Source organism: Biomphalaria glabrata, chromosome 9 (genome assembly GCF_947242115.1).
Source record: "Biomphalaria glabrata chromosome 9, xgBioGlab47.1, whole genome shotgun sequence".
Classification (NCBI taxonomy): Eukaryota; Metazoa; Mollusca; class Gastropoda; family Planorbidae; genus Biomphalaria; species Biomphalaria glabrata.
Genome location: NC_074719.1, coordinates 8568480 through 8585658, shown reverse-complemented (window position 1 = coordinate 8585658; position 17179 = coordinate 8568480). Strand labels below are relative to the sequence as shown.

Genomic DNA, 17179 nt, shown 5'->3' with positions numbered 1-17179 from the left:
ACTCAAATATTAAGTCCGCAGAACTGTTTTCACTAACAGGAGAAAGGGCGAAGGTAAGTAACTGACACCTAAGCCAGTAACTTTGAGCAGGAAAGGTTCATTAGCATTGACTTGCTGCCCACCTAGCAGAAGGATAACTGAATTCAAGCCTCTGCTGCGTGCAGCTATACACAAACACTGGAAACGTTTTGTGGGTCAACCCTGTTAAAAATAAGGAGCCGGCAACCCTTAGGCAGTTTAAATCACACAGCGTTACGTTCTGTCAAAGCCTGTGATACAACTGATCGAAAACAATGTATGTATGTCGTTTGCAATATGCATTACATAAGAAGCTTATAATTTTATAACTCATGCCACCAATGTACCATTGATTTGTATTGTTGCTACAAGAAATAGTTTTAATAATATCTGATGTAGGTTTGTGTAAAACAGTTTTTAAAACTACAACGGCTGATAAAATCAATGTTTTACCTGTAGTGTTTTCCGGTTTTTCCTTTTTGTTAAGAGATGTTGTAAGACACTTACAATTAAACCATCATCTTCTCTCTATGATGTCGAAGAGGGATTTTGTGGGTCTATTCTGAACTTTATCTTTGAGTGTTCGAAAGTTTTACAAACCTCTATCTATTTTGTCAGGGTGGCATTGTCTCAAATGATCCTCCAGCGTAATTCATATCGTCATAAAACCGCTTATTTGACAAGGAAAGAGTGAATCCCAATTTTAAATAATCAACTCTGTACCGTCTTTCTTTATGTTAAACATTAGTTGCATGTAGACAAAATTAAGCTATTGAAATAAGTATTGAAATTAAATGCAACAATTTTTCGTTTGAATAGCATGATACATATTTAAAGGATTAACTAAGGTACAAATCATGGATTAGTTTAGGAAATAATTACATTAATGGGATGTGAAAATTAAAGTCGCCACCTGATGAAATGAAATTTATTATCGTAGACCCCAGTGGACATCTCATAGACCCCCAATTTTTTTTTTTTTATCTTTCGTAGACCCCTTGGAAGTCTTCATAGACCCCTGGGGTCTATATAGACCACTTTGGGAATCACTGGTCTATGGGATAGACGGGAATAGACTCATAGACGTTCCGTGCGTTTAGGGGCAGACAGACCGTCTATGGCAGTGATGCCCAAACTACGCCCGCGGGCCGTATCCGGCCCGCGACGTGGTTCCGACCGGCCCGCCAAAACATCAGTACAAAATCTAGTAAATGAAAGAAAAATGAAAAGGTTGAAAAATTTATTTTCTTATTATTAGGACTTTTCTTGGAATTCATTCTAATCTATTGTCTTTCTAAAACCATTACAAAAATATGGTGGCATTGTTGGTTTGAGCCACTAAGAAAAAATCGCTAATTTACGCCTAGAAGTAAGCGATTGACGAAAATATTTACCAAGAAGTCAAGTCAATGAGTCGCCTGTCTTGGAGGCTACAGAGTTGCTCACATTTAAAGAATAGAAATGTAGCATAAAAAAATGCTTCCTACCAGTGATAGAATAAAATCGTCCTCAAAAAAAAAAGTTGAAGCTGTGCCGCCTTTGTGGCATGACAACTGCAAATTGAGTGGACGGTGTTGGTGAAAATCTCCATTTTAAATTAAACCATTTTAAACTAAAGGACAAAACAGCAGATTATGAAATAATTACTATTGCCGCTGAGAAGTGACACCAACTGATTTACTTACAAAGCCAGACTTCGCTTCTTGAGAAATTTCTAGCAATGCAGACGATATATTTCTACAGAAACCTTTAGTAGAAAAACATTTTTAGTTATAAAACACCTGAAATCCGTGTTACGTAATTAGCTTATGGGTGTACGGAAGCCAAATGGAGCCACGGGAATTGTAATAAAACAATTTAAAATGGTTTATTCTCTATTTCGAGGCGCGGTGGCTGAGCGGTAGAGCGCTTGGCTTCCGAACCGAGGTCCCAGTAAGAATCCTGGCAAGACTGTAATTTTAATTTCGAGATCTATGGGCGCCTCTGAGTCCACCCAATTCTAATGGGTGCCGTACATTCGTTGGGGAAAGTATAGGTGGTTGGCCGTTGTGCTGGCCACATGAAACAAATAGATGACCTTCACATATTCTGTCACTGTCATATAGACTGCAATGCAGGGGCGGATTGGGTATCAAAACCGGCCCGGGCATTACCATATAAACCGGCCCACAAATGCCATGTCATATATTTTCGGTGTGTGTGTGTGGGGGGGATTTTAAACCTCTCCGCAATTTATATATATATTAGTGTGTGTCTATATGTAATTAATCTTCATTACATTCTTATCTTTCATTCTTTCAAACGTCTTTTCTACCCTAGAATACTCCCTATAATTAGTGAAAGGCAGTATACACCGCCAAGGGACAGCTAGGGAGTCTGGAGGAGCGCTGCAAGCTCCCCCAGTGGGGTCCAGGGCGAAGCCCCGGATCCAAGCATTATTTACGTTATTTTAAGTTTAAAAAAATGCATATTTTGAGGTATCCACAGTGCAGTTAGCCAGCTATTCTTCCGCTAAAAAATCAAAAACTAAATCTTCTATTCAGTGGAGTCCAGCGACTGGTAGAAAAAAGTAAAATGCTTTAGTTTTTGTATTGGAGGTGGAGGGGGGGAACCACAAAACCCCTTTTGGCTACGCTCATGAAATTTGGTGACTGTAGTTTGCTTAAGTTGACTGCAATGGGGAAGTAAGTAAAGTTTCCCTTTCAGACAATGAGATCTGAGGCCGGTGATGGTTTGAACTCCTCCCCTTTCGGCTACGCCCATGTGTTTTAACATAGGTGTAAGCCTATAAATTCTATTCAAAATATATAAAGTTTGATAACGCATCGAAAACTGGATGTATGCTTTCGTAGGCTTACATAATGTATTCTATTTATACATGTATGTAGTCTGAAAACTATAAACACTACAATAGCAGCCTTAATGAGTTTCAAACTTTTTGATATTACTTATAGATTACAGACGTTTCTTCAAAAAAATAAAAATAACTAGGTCCTACGCATTTCATGTGTCAATCTAGTCATGCATATTGATCTGTGACTTAAAATATGCTAAGTCATTGGTTTTCCTGGCTGACTCAGGCAACCCATTCCTTTAAAGTGGTATCACCACAAATACAAAACTAGGGGTCTATCGAGCCGTCGTCCTCCTTACATTGCTCTATGACTCAGAAACATGGATAGTGTACAGTTAACAAGCAAAGAAACTGAATCACTACCACGACATGTCTGTGAAAAATACTGAATGTCAAATGGCAAGACAAAATACCAGATAATGAAGTCCTTCAAAGAGCGGGTCTGCAAAGCATCCACACAATCCTGATGCAGTCCCAGCTGCGATGGGCAGGACACGTATGCAGAATGAAAGACCACCGCATCCCTAAACGACTCTTGTATGGTCAACTAAGCGAAGGAAAGCGCTCTTAAGGTGGTCAAAGAAAGACGTTCAGCATAGATCCAGCCACCTGGGAGACAGAGGCACATGACAGAACATCATGGCGTCGCGCTGTGAAAACTGGCGCACAGAATGGAAGACCACCGCATCCCTAAACGACTCTTGTATGGCCAACTAAGCGAATGAAAGAGCTCGCAATGTTGTCAAAGACAAACCTCAAAGCTTCTATGAAGGGGTTCAGCATAGACCCAGCCACTGGGGAGACAGAGGCACATGACAGAGCATCATGACGTCGCGCTGTGAAAACCTGCGCCAAGGTTGCTGAGGAAAAGATAACAAAGCTGGCAGAAGAAAAACGCCAGAGAAGAAAAGCAAGGCCAATGACACTAGCTCCAGCTGGAATAACCTGCCCAGTGTGCGGCCGAACATTCCGGGCTCAAATAGGTCTCACCAGCCACACGAGGAGACATAAAACCCCAGTGCAAAGCCCTCAGCCCCCTGGATGACAAAGTGGTCATAATCGAACTACGATGGACGGACTATATATATTCCTTTACAAGATAAGAGAAAGCAGAACGGTTAGAGAGGTACTTCTAAATGTGAAAAGCTCTTGCTTCGTCTTAGTACATTCTCAAAAACGCGATTTGTATATGAATATATTATTTAAAATATAAATGATTCTAAATCTCCTTTCATTAAATATCGGATGTGACAGCGCTATATAAATTATTGTAATAATTTTCATCATCAATGACTTCATACTAAGCATAAGTTTGCCATTAATCAAATTATCTTATCTTATATAATACAGACGTTACTTCAAAAAAGAAGATGATTACGTCCTACGCGTCATGCATTTAGTCATGCATATTAACCAATGACTTAAATTCTGCCAAGTCACTGTTTTTCCTGGCTAGCTCAGGCAACCCATTCCATGCTCTAATAGCACTAGGGAAGAAGGAGTATTTGTACAAATTAGTCCTAGCATATGGGACGAGGAATGTGCCTTTATCTTTGTGTCTTTCAGAGTATTTTATTAGATTTTGTTTTTGTATTTGAACATTATGGTTCAGTGTTTTATGTATGATTGCTACTTTACTTTTGAGCCTTCTGTCTTGAAGGCTTTCTAAATTTAGTGATTTTACTAAAGGTGTTACTCTAGTCAAATGTGAATATTCGTTTGTTATGAATCTCACTGCTCTATTTTGTGTCTGTTCCAGTTTCTTAATGTTTTCTTGAGTTGAGGGGTCCCAAACAGAGGATGCATATTCTATTATTGGCCTAACCAAGGTTAAATAACATTTTAGTTTTATGTTCTTATTTGATTTATAGAAATTTCTTTTAATAAATCCTAATGCTTTGTTGGATTTTTTTTAGTTTCATCAATATGTGGATTCCATGATAGTTTTTCATTTATTATAACACCTAGGTATTTTGCGTTTTTAGTCTGTGTTACTGGTTTGCCATGAATAAGATAAGTGGAATTAATTTGTTTTAGTTTTTTTGTTACTCTTAACAACTGACATTTTTCTGGGTGGAAAGACATGCTCCAATTTGATTCCCATTTCTGTAATTCATCTAATTCTCTTTGTAAAATATCTGTGTCTTGTGTTGTTTTTATTGTTCTATATATTATGCAATCGTCTGCAAAAAATCTGACTTTTGTTCCTGAAGTAATGCAATTTGGTAAATCCTTTATGTAAATTAAAAATAATAGTGGACCCAAGACTGTTCCTTGAGGTACACGTGAGTTTACTGTTATCGGTGTTGATTTAGAGCCATTTATTATTACAGTTTGTTCTCTCCCTATCAGAAAATCTTTAATCCACTGATGCAGTGGACCATTAATGCCGAAATATTTTAATCTTTTAAGCAAACTATGGTGGTTAACTTTGTCAAAAGCCTTAGAAAAAGCTACTAAGATAGCATGTATTTGTTCACTATTATCTAAACCTTTTGAAAAATCATCAATTAGTCCTATTAGTTGTGTTTCACATGATCTATATTTCCTAAAGCCATGTTGGTATGGTGTGAGGACATTATGTTTGTCTAAGTGGTTTATGATGTTGCTACATATTATGTGTTATAGGATCATAACGGTACCAGCATCGATTTCGATCTAGATTTATGTTTTAATAAAATATTTTTTTTTGTAAGCCTTAAGTGTAGTATTTTTAGATCTATGTTATTACAAATAAACAACAAGAAACTTATTTTTTTTCTTTTCAAATCGCAGAAAGTAGAGCTTTATACGGTTATACCCATATTGAGCTATGAATAAGTTGGGTGGTTTGCTATTTCGCGGCTGTGTGTATGTGTTTAAGTTAACTTCTATTTGTTAACGAGCTAATTGTCTCCCCTTTTGACGCATTATATCAATATTTTCTAACTTAACCTCTCCCATCCCTCTTTTTCGTTAACTTTCAATGGAACCATAAAAAAAAAACGGGTGAGGGAAGGAGTAAAACAAAAATAAGAGTGTCATCAAAGGCCCATGCCGACCAGCAAAATGATCAGGTCAAACAGTCTTGAAGACATCAAAGTAGTGTTGAAGGCCATGCCGCACGTGCATAGCAGAAAGTACGGTCTAACGTTTTACAAATGATAACACGTACAGTGTATAGTGTAATTCTTAAATTTTATTCTTGTTGAATTTCAAACAAAATTAATTGTAATAATAATTAAAAAAAACAAGAAGATAACGTGTTCGGGTCTTAGTGTTTTGCTGCTGTCACTTTTTTTTTAAGTTGTCTGCATTTAATTTTTTTTTCTTTGGTCGCGACCAGACCGGCCCATTTGGTACCGGCCAACCGGGCATTTGCCCGTTTGCCCATATAGCCAGTCCGCCCGTGCTGCAAGGTCTATCCCAACAATTCTCTATTTCACTTTTTTGTATTTTTTTTTTTTTGTTAACGTGGCCCGCGACCCGATTGTCGGAAATTAAAATGGCCCGCAGGCCGTATAACGCTGGGCATCACTGGTCTATGGGATAGACACTCCGCACTGAATGAGTGAATAGTGTCCATTCAAGGTGCGCAACTCTCGTAATAAAATGGATAAAGGGGGAGATAATTCATAACTCTTTTTCTAAGTGCAGTGCCAATACATTAGCAACATTAAAAATTAAATAAGATGTACAAGCATATACATTTTGCATCAAATTGCAAAATATATACAAAAACTCCTGGAAATCTAAATTTATTAAAATTTCCACAAAACTCATAAAAATCAGAAAAATCAACAAAATTGTCATTTATGGGTGTCATTCATTAACAAAAACGCCTATTCTACGCGCGATAAAAGAAAAAAGGCATTGTCAGCTTTCGTGTGATAAAATGTAACAATCTAAAAATAATACACCTTAATCGGAAGTTCCAATACCTTATTTACTTTTTCAGTTACTAGCATATAAATGTGTCATAGGTTACAAGATTCGTTATGTTAAGTAAATTTGATCGCAATTTTGTACTTTGAATAAAATTCAAATTCAAATTTATTTTCTAATACTAAATCTTAATTTTCACTTATTATCCTTATTCCCACCCAGAATAGGCCCCGCGCAATCAGTTTCGCATAGGGCCCCGCAATTGCTAGGACCGGCCCTGTATACAAGGTTGCGTCAAATGATTGATTCAGCAACGTAGCAATAATATTGTGAACATAGGCTAATGCAATATATAAACATGCACATATGAAATGGTTATGTTTCTTACTTACCACAGTGAGAAATACACAATGTAGCCTACACATTAAACAGAAATGAAATAAGCAAAATCCACATGATAATATCCAGCAAGAAATATACACGAACTAATTAAGGTGTTAAGGTGAATTAAAAATTAAGGTGAATACCACCAGGTATTCCTCTAGAAGTGAGAATAAATGATTAGTCCAGACTCGACTCTCAGCGAGAAGGCGGAATGACAAGGTGAGTATATTCCAGCCCAGGTGGTGTCGATTGTAGCGTCAGACACCCGGCGCCTATGACCGATGCCCGTGACGGGAGTGTATATATTTCCCCGGGTCAAGGGGAGATAAGCGAAAAGTCGTGGCCTTGTTGTCCCCAAGGTGGTGGACTTGGTCTATCGAGAAGAGGAAAAGGTGGTGAAATTGGGCCTAGAAAGGGGAAATAATTGAGGGAAAAAAATGCTGTGATAAAATTGAGTGACTCTGTCAGCAAGCTTTTGACCTGTGACAATCTGATAAGTTTGATCACTACGAGACAGGAAAGGCGATAGACTAAGGATTATCTCTCACGTGGGTGAATTTCACTAGAGACAAAAGTCGCACCTTGGTGTATCGAGAGGCGTGTTGACACGAATAATACCTAGATCAAAGAGAGACTCGGGTAAGGGGTGGAAGAAATAATGAAGTGTACTCCAGCCCAGGTGGTGTACGCGTTTGTTTATCCTTTTCCCCGGTCAAGGGGGGATAAGTGCAAAGTCGTGGCCTTGTTGTCGCCAAGGTGATGGACTCAGTCTATTGAGAAGAGGAAAAGGTGGGGTTTGGTGATTATATCGGGCCTAAAAGTAAGAAATAATTAAAATAAATAAATAAATAATAATAACTAATGCTCTGATAAAATTGAGCGAGGAAAAGGTGGTAAAATTGGGCCTAGAAAGGGGAAATAATTGAGGAAAAAAATGCTGTGATAAAATTGAGCGACACTGTTAGCAAGCTTTTGACCTGTGACACATCCAACAAAACATCTATACATCTAGCCAACCAACATACCAGCTAAATATCACAAACCATCCAACTATCCACAGCCAAAATACCAATCAGTCATTCAACCAACCACAACCAACATATCAACCAACCTACCAACCTTTACCAATCATAAATCTATCAAGCCAAACAACCACAACCACCCAACCATAACTAACCATCCATCCATCCAACCAACCACAACCAATTTACCAAACAACCTTAGCCAACATATCAACCAACCAGCCAACCACCTATACATACAGTCAACCAACAAAAGCCAACTATCCATTCAACCACAACGAGCCACAAGCAAATATACAAAAATTATCCATCTAGCCAACCAACCACAACCAACATGCCAGCCCACCATCCCCATCCATCCAACCATCACCATCCTTCCAACCATCACCATCCTTCCAACCAACCACAGCCAAAATACCAACCAACCACAACAAACATATTGTTAAGACGTGGGATTGAACTAAAGAAAATACCTCACCGATTCTCAGATCACTGGTATCTCTTCCATGGCAGAAACACAATCCAACTATGATCAATCAATATCCTCGATAAAAATAAATAATGTCACAATGTTCAAATCAAATTTACATATCCCGATTTAATAAAACAATAGAAAACAATCCTCAATCCTCAGTCAAGGAATCCATACTCATAACCAAAGTTTCTTAACACATTTACACACTTACAAAAGTCGTTTACGCTCAACAGCATAAACAAAAATCAACCTACTTCGCACGTGGAAAAAAATGATTTGTCAGAGAGGAACAGGGTTACAACAATATCAACCAACCCCCCAAATCTTCACTGTAGGTGATAACTAGGATCTTCCTTTAGCATCTCCATTCCATTTCAAGGATGCTTCCCTCGAGATCTGCACTCAGTTTCCAAGATTAGCAAGCATATAAGAATGTGGACGTGATCAGTGAGCTCATTTAGTCTGATTTTAGTGTCCAGGCTATGCCTTTGTTTAAACACCACCCCCTTACATGGTACAGTCCACGGGCAGAAGCAGTTTTCCAGAGCATGTCCCTAGGAGCCACAAGTGAGAGATTTAGGGGTTGGAAAGGTGCAACATGCTGGACCATCAAAGGTACTACCTATTTCCAGCACCCCCTGTGCAGTAATTCATGGTAATACTCATTAGACAAATGTAGTCCACAGTCTAATGCGGCTATAAACAAATGATAGCTTTAGTTGCTGACCAAGGCTATAGAGCCCAGTGTAAAGCTTAAATGCAATAAGCTTTCTTTGTTTGTTATTTATTCTGAATAAATAGAAGACCAACTCTAGAGATTATCATGACATGACTTCAAATAATCTTGTCACAATAGTACTAGAACTATGCTTTCACTCATTATTTAAAATGTATGATATTGATTGCTTTCCAACTTAATAAATTTACACTAAAATACAAGCTGATGAATGAATATTTTAAGATTTCTCTGTATGTAATAAACATATTTTATATTAGCTTTCTGTTATTTTTACTAATTGTGCACCTTTCTAGATCTAATACTAGTAACTATTTTATTAAATGTATTACCTACTATAAACTAGAAATGAAATACCTGATGTCCAAGGATTACATTATAAGTTTGATCATGGCAGTAATTTTCAAATGGCTGCATAGAAGAAGTTACTACATCTCCTTCAGTCTTTTCAATTTTTACATGTGACAATGTCATGTCTTGTAGTTCACATGACTGTGTTAACAAACATATTTCATTCAGACTTTCTTTCTTCTCATGTTTTATTACATTGCCAGGTCAAGACTGGACTCATGTTCTATATCAGCAATCAGTGATACTTTGATGTCTTCTTCTTCTTCAGATAACTGTATTAACAAATATTTTTGAATTTGGTACTTTACTTGTTCTTTTATCTTCATTTAAAACAAATTCAATTAATGTTTCTGCAAATAAAGATAAATGTAAATGTTATATATAAATAATATTTAAAAACCTTTTTAATGCCGCATCTTTGGACCACCATTGTTTTTCTCCTTTTGTATTTAATAATCATCAGTTTAAAGGATCTTTCTTTACATTTACACATACATCCATAAGTTTGTACAAATCTCTAAGAAAGCAGCAATGTCATTCAATAATGTAAAGGAGTAACACACAAGAAATTGTAACACTTGTTGTTTGTTACCTTCTAGTTCAGGATGTGTGCCTTGCACCACACAGACATTTACTGTGTTGACATTTACTGTGTAGACATTTACTGTGTAGACACTTCTGATAACCATGCTAACATTTGTTATATTTTCCTTGAAAGAACTAATTGTCACCCCTATTTATTTAAAAAAAAGTTCAATGTACTATCTATCCACTGCATGTTAGTTAACGCGATAATTTCAACAACTACATATTAATTGTTGTTTTAAATTATGTCCAAATTGTATGCATACTAAATAATACTAGATATATATATATTAATTTGTGTGTTCCGTCCGTTTGTCAGATACATTGTAAAACACTAAAAATTTAGCATTTATAAAATCAATTATTGTTACATGATTTTGGGAATAAATAAATATATTGCTAACATTTCACTCAGAACTGAAACAATTTCATCATCTGTGGTATGTCCACAGAAAATGTAATGAAAGTTATCTTTTGATCAAGTAACAACTTGTCTGTCATTCCAAAACCTCAAACAACCATTTTTTTTTTAAATTTAGTAAAGAATATTAAAAATGGTTACTATTCCATTTTTAGCGGACCCCCGAAAGGGGAAAAGACGTTATTAGTTTTGTGTGGAACGTCTGTTCGTCTGTCCCGTTTAGATCTCATAAACTAAAAAAGATAGTTAAAATCTGACACCATAATATTTTGCATCATTTAAAGTTCTGATGCAACACTGCTTTTTTTTTTTTCTGAAAGCGAAAAATCTAATTTTTAAATTACTTATGCAAGCAGTTTTTTCATAAAAATACACCACTTTTACAACTTTCACTATTAATAGTAACAAACAACGGAGGCTCTTTAAAAGGGGAAAGCCGGTCTACCAAATCTTAAACATATTTCTGCAAATGGTTTTAGATTTTTTGTCAAAACTTCTTTATATTCCATTTATATTGCAAAGTTATGGAAGTTCTGTTATACTAATTAGAATATTTACACACACAAAAAGTTTTCTTTTTTTTTAAGAGAAAAAAATCTATTTAGTCTTCATACAATTTGGACATAATTTAAAACAATAATTGATATGTAGTTGTTAATATTATCGCGTTAACTGTCATACAGTCGACAGATAGTACATTGAACTTTTTTTTTCTTTTACGAAAATGTGTTGTTTTTTTTTCTTGAGGACCTGAATAAGAGATTGACCCTTTACACAACAGTTAGATCAATTAGATATTCATTACAATTTAGGACATCAGTTAGGCCAAGTTCACATCTAACTTCACATTCACTTTCACCTATCATTTAGTCTGCTGGGCCGCTGGGGGACCACACAAGATCTGTCAACCTTATTTCTCCATTCTTCTCTGTCATTTGTGTTTGATAGAATTTCCTTCTGATGTTCTTTCTGAATATATTGAAACCTTCCTTTTACCTGCCTGGGTGGACCACTTTTGAGGCCGATTTTGAATTTCCACAAAAACTGTCTTTGTAACCTTGTTTTACATAAGAAACATTTTTAGAGATGCCTTCATAATGCGTATTCTTTGTGATGTAAATGTACAATTTAAGTTCCTATGTGAATCTTAAAGATACTAGACTCTATAAGTAACTAGAGTCAATGTGCATTTGAGGAAGTGTTTTTTTTTCTTTTTATTAACTGAACTTATAAATCCTCCTCATAAACAGAGCCTGCAATAAATAGTTCTATTTGTATGTTTAGTTGAAATTTGCTTACTTAATAATGGCTTTTGAGTGGAGGAGGTATAAGACCTATTAGAGTTTTATTTTCAAGCAGAATTTCTTTTTCAACTATGTAGTTTCCCTGGCTTTTACGGTCGAAATAACTTTTACGGACTTTTCAAAGCTGTGTGCAAAATATTATCGTTAAATCTACAGTAGATCTAAAGCCTTGATCTAAGTATATCTAATCACTAAAATTCGCGGACTTATCACAGTTGAGAGAATTATCTTCACTATATTCAAGAGATTCAGCGTAATTAGCGGTGGAAAGCGTTGTCGAGAGGCCAAGTGCACTTGAACTTGGCTTGGCTACCTAGAAGGGGGCTCGAGGTTCGACACCCGACTCGGGCAAAGTTGTGTTTACTGAGCGCCAAGCAAAGTCACTCATGCTGTTAGAAATTGGAATAGGAAGTAAATCCTTTTTGACATTTTGGACATTCAAATGATTTTTTCATTAGTACGAACCAAGCAGTGTTGTTTCAAATATGAAGCACTAGAGAATCCTTTTCTACATATGTGACATTTAAACGCTTTTTAACCAGTAAGAGTCACTTGGTGGCTAACTTTCATAGATGACTTCATATATACATTATTGTTATAAATTAAGTTGAATTTTTTTATATAAAGAGTCCCCTTTCAGACCTTGCGATCTAAATGGTTGTTCCTAATTGTCACCACCTCAAAGTTGGTGCCATAGAGTAGAAACCCTATTTCTATATTGTGTATGTTATTTCTGTATTGTGAATGTTATTCACAACTCATGTTGCATTAAGGTGAACACTTTTGACCTTAGGTGAACCAGAGAGTTAAAGGCAGTCAGTCAACATAGAGATCTTGTAGCAAGCACTTGATAGAGTCACTTAATATATAAGCAGTAGAGTTAGATGTTTAAAGTAGTCGGTTGTAGAATAGTTACTAAGTTGTTAAGTTGGTGATATTTCAGTTGGATTAATACTGACCATTCCTGGGTCGAATTGTATATCGTATTCACCATGTGATGTTATATTAAACTTATTTGTGTCTGCTATATCCAGCGTCATTTCATTATTCTGTGATTTATAACAAGAACCCAATGTCACCACCACGCCTACATTGATAAACCGACAATAGTAGCACAGCATCAAACATAACTACAGCCACATTCATAATATTTAAAACAACCTGGTGACACTAATCATTTCATCTCGTGGTCATTTCATCAAATACTAGGTAACAATTGTAAAAAAGTATCAAATTAACAATATTTCATATATTTATTTTCATTTATACGACAACAAGAATGACTCATTAAATAAAAATAGAATAAAATGTCATTAAAAATATATACAAATGTAACGTCTATAGATATAGAGATAATGTAAAAAATGTTTTTTTTTGCAGGTTAATTAAAATCAATAAGATTGACTATTGATAGAAGGTACAGAAGACTATCCATAGATTCGTATTGCTGTACAACATTCTTTGTAAGTTCTTGGCCATTGTAGCAAATTTCTTGAAGTCAGCGTTTATTAGAATAAATAAAACATTACATCTGGGTTTGAAATGACACACTCATAATCAAGAAAGAACAATTTACAAGTAAAGATATATTGAGAGATGGCCGTCAAAAGAAAAGTTATCAGAGGCATGATCAACAGTAATCTAATCATTCTCATCTCTCATAAGATTTTTTTCTACTTCCACCACACTTTGGCCTTTGATCATTACATAACGCAATATGAACAGGATAATATTGATATCCGTTACATCAAGAAGAAACTATTTGACTAAATACAAATCCGTTTTATAATATATTATATCATTTCTCTACAAGTATAAAAAGAGGAGGGGGAACTTTAATAACAATATCCATTATATCAAAAAACATTCTAAATAAACATATTTATAAATTAGATTAAATCAGTGCTTAAAGACAAAGCCTAAAAAGCTTCTTTAACTTGTTCATGGGGAGGAAAGGTTTTGTTTACTAATAAAAGGATCTTGCTGGAAAAATTTGGGATCCATTGAGAATAATAGGACAATATACCAATCACCCGCTTTTGTGATTTCATACCTAGTGGTGGAGGTAGATTTCTCAAAGCCCAAAATCGTTTTTATGAACCAAGCAGTGTTTTTTCAAATATGAAGAAAGAGAGAATACTTTTCCACATGAGTCACATTTAAATGGTTTTTCATCAGTATGAGTCTGTAGGTGGACTTTCAAATTATATAAATGTGCAAATCCTTTCTGACACATTAAACATTTAAATGTTTTTTCGCCAGTATGAATCAGTTGGTGTTGTTTCAATTGAATAGACTGAGAAAATCCTTTCTGACATATTTGACATTTAAATAGTTTTTCACCAGAATGAATCAGTTGGTGTTTTTTTAAAGATGAAGAACTAGATAATTCTTTTCCACATGTGTCACATTTAAATAGTTTTTCACCAGAATGAATCAGTTGGTGCTTTTTTAAAGATGTAGAACTAGATAATAATTTTCCACATGTGTCACATTTAAATGGTTTTTCACCAGAATGAACTAGTTTGTGTTGTCTCAAATTACTAGACGTAGAAAATCCTTTCTGACATATTGGACATTTAAATGGCTTTTCACCATTATGAATCAGTTGGTGTTTCTTCAAATAACTAGAATGAGAAAATCCTTTCTGACATATTGGACATTTAAATGTTTTTTCAACAGTATGACTCAGTTGGTGTTGTTTCAAATTACTAGACTGAGAAAATTCTTTCTGACATATTGGACATTTAAATGGCTTTTCATCATTATGAGTCAGTTGGTGTTTCTTCAAATAACTAGAATGAGAAAATCCTTTCAGACATATTGGACATTTAAATGTTTTTTCAACAGTATGAGTCAGTTGGTGTCTATTCAAATGACTAGGCTTATAAAATCCTTTCTGACATATTGGACATTTAAATGGCTTTTCACCAGTATGAGTCAGTTGATGGAGTTTCAAACTATAAGACTGAGAAAATCCTTTCTGACATATTTGACATTTAAATGTTTTTTTGCCAGTATGAATCAGTTGGTGTCGTTTCAATTGAATAGACTGAGAAAATCCTTTCTGACATATTTGACATTTAAATAGTTTTTCACCAGAATGAATCAGTTGGTGTTTTTTTAAAGATGAAGAATTAAATATTCCTTTTCCACATGTGTCACATTTAAATACTTTTTCACCAGAATGAATCTGTTGGTGTATTTTTAAAGTTGAAGAACTAGATAATCCTTTTCCACATGTGTCACATTTAAATGGTTTTTCACCAGAATGAACTAGTAGGTGTTGTTTCAAATTACTAGACTGAGAAAATCCATTCTGACATATTGGACATTTAAATGGTTTTTTACCATTATGAGTCAGTTGGTGTTTCTTCAAATAACTAGAATGAGAAAATCCTTTCTGACATATTGGACATTTAAATGTTTTTTCAACAGTATGAGTCAGTTGGTGTCTATTCAAATGACTAGGCTTATAAAATCCTTTCTGACATATTGGACATTTAAATGGCTTTTCACCAGTATGAGTCAGTTGGTGGAGTTTCAAACTACAAAACTGAGAAAATCCTTTCTGACATATTTGACATTTAAATGGTGTTTCACCAGTATGAGTCTGTTGGTGTCGTTTCAAATTGGAAGAATGAAAATATTCTTTCTGACATATTTGACATTTAAATGGTTTTTCACCAGTATGAGTCTGTTGGTGTTGTTTTAAATTAGAAGAATGAAAATATTCTTTCTGACATATTTGACATTTAAATGGTTTTTCACCAGTATGAGTCTCTTGGTGTCGTTTCAAATTGGAAGAATGAAAATATTCTTTCTTACAAATTTGACATTTATATGGTTTTTCACCAGCATGAATCAACTCATGATTTTGTAATATTTTAGAGCTAGTAAACCTTTTTTGACAAATTTGATGATTATCAGTGCTCATAGAATTCTTGATCTTATCTGAAACAGTTTCATTGGATAGGCTTTGTTCCATATGATCATTCATGTCCTTTACAAATACATTTGTTGAAGTCATTTCTTTGTCTTGCTTTGTGATTTTTATCTATGAAAAAAAAAATTTAATAATAGAATGCAATTTGAAAAAAAAAAAATTTAATAATAAAATGCAATTTGAATATGCCACTCATACACGGAATAGGTGAAGTTGTCTAAAAGTGATTTTTAAACAGGTATTAAATAGAAGGAGAATATTGATTTTGTGCACTGCAATTCAAGTTAAGTTAGTATAAGCAGTAATCAGTTAGGCATTATAATTTTCTGAAGCAGCTAAAAAATTTAGAAGTTTCTTCAGTGTATTTTAATCATTGTATATTTCCAAGGCTAAAAGATTGCTGGTGCCATTGAATATATCTAAAGTGAATTATTGTATTGTAAACACAATCATAGAAAACTTATCCCAAATAAGACTAAGACTAGCCTCTTCCAAAAAGTCCACAAAAGAATGGACCTGAGCATACTGAAGCATGGCATGCTAGCAAGGAAACATGCAACATAGAATTAATAGTCATCTTGTTAAGTCAAAAAGAAAGTAGCAACTTAAAACCTTTTTAGCTAACTTTTATAGATGACTTCCTATAAACATTATTGTTATAAATTTAGTTGAATTTCTTTATATAAAGAGTCCCCTTTCAGACCTTGCGATCTAAATGGTGGTTCCTAATCATTTTATCTCCTGGTCATTTCATCAAATACCTTGTAATCATTGTAAAAAGTGTGAAATTAACAATATATATATAATTCTCTTCATGGCTCAAGAGTTTGGACAAGAAGAAGAGTAAAGGAAAGATCACTCTTATTTCTGTGGATAGAGTTATTATATGAAAAAACGAAAGGGGGGGAGTACAAGTAGTATTCACATGTTGCTACAGATGGCTGCCTGGTCGTGTGGTTTGCGCGTTGGACTGTCAAACCCTGCCTGCTCCCATCCCCCTTCGTCCTGCAGGAGATTTGGACTAAGAAGAACATCCAAAACATGTAAAACATTTTACAAACAAACATTTTAGAAACACTAAATAGCAGCGCCCGACTTAACCATTGTGACCAAGAAGTCATGGAAAGAGAACAAGTAATCTTATATATTCACCCATCACTAAATAGAAGGGCCGGATTTAAGCTCCTATGCGAAACAGATTTCATGGGGCCAAGTTTAG

At 35.0% G+C, this 17179-nt stretch overlaps 1 protein-coding gene across 3 annotated transcripts in view; it reads right to left on the bottom strand.

The window, feature by feature from the left end:
- LOC106071164 (zinc finger protein ZFP2-like) overlaps positions 1–17179 on the bottom strand; it is a 40898-nt gene that overhangs the window by 9005 nt on the left and 14714 nt on the right. For 2 of the 3 annotated variants that reach the window (XM_056041354.1, XM_056041355.1), the window contains exon 4: positions 13251–16071. The exons of the other annotated variant lie outside the window; for it this stretch is intronic. In XM_056041354.1, coding sequence (XP_055897329.1) covers positions 14089–16071 — 1983 coding nt within the window. In that variant the 3' untranslated portion in view covers positions 13251–14088. Of the gene's footprint in view, positions 1–13250; positions 16072–17179 lie in introns of those variants that run through there. 3 annotated transcript variants of the gene reach the window in all.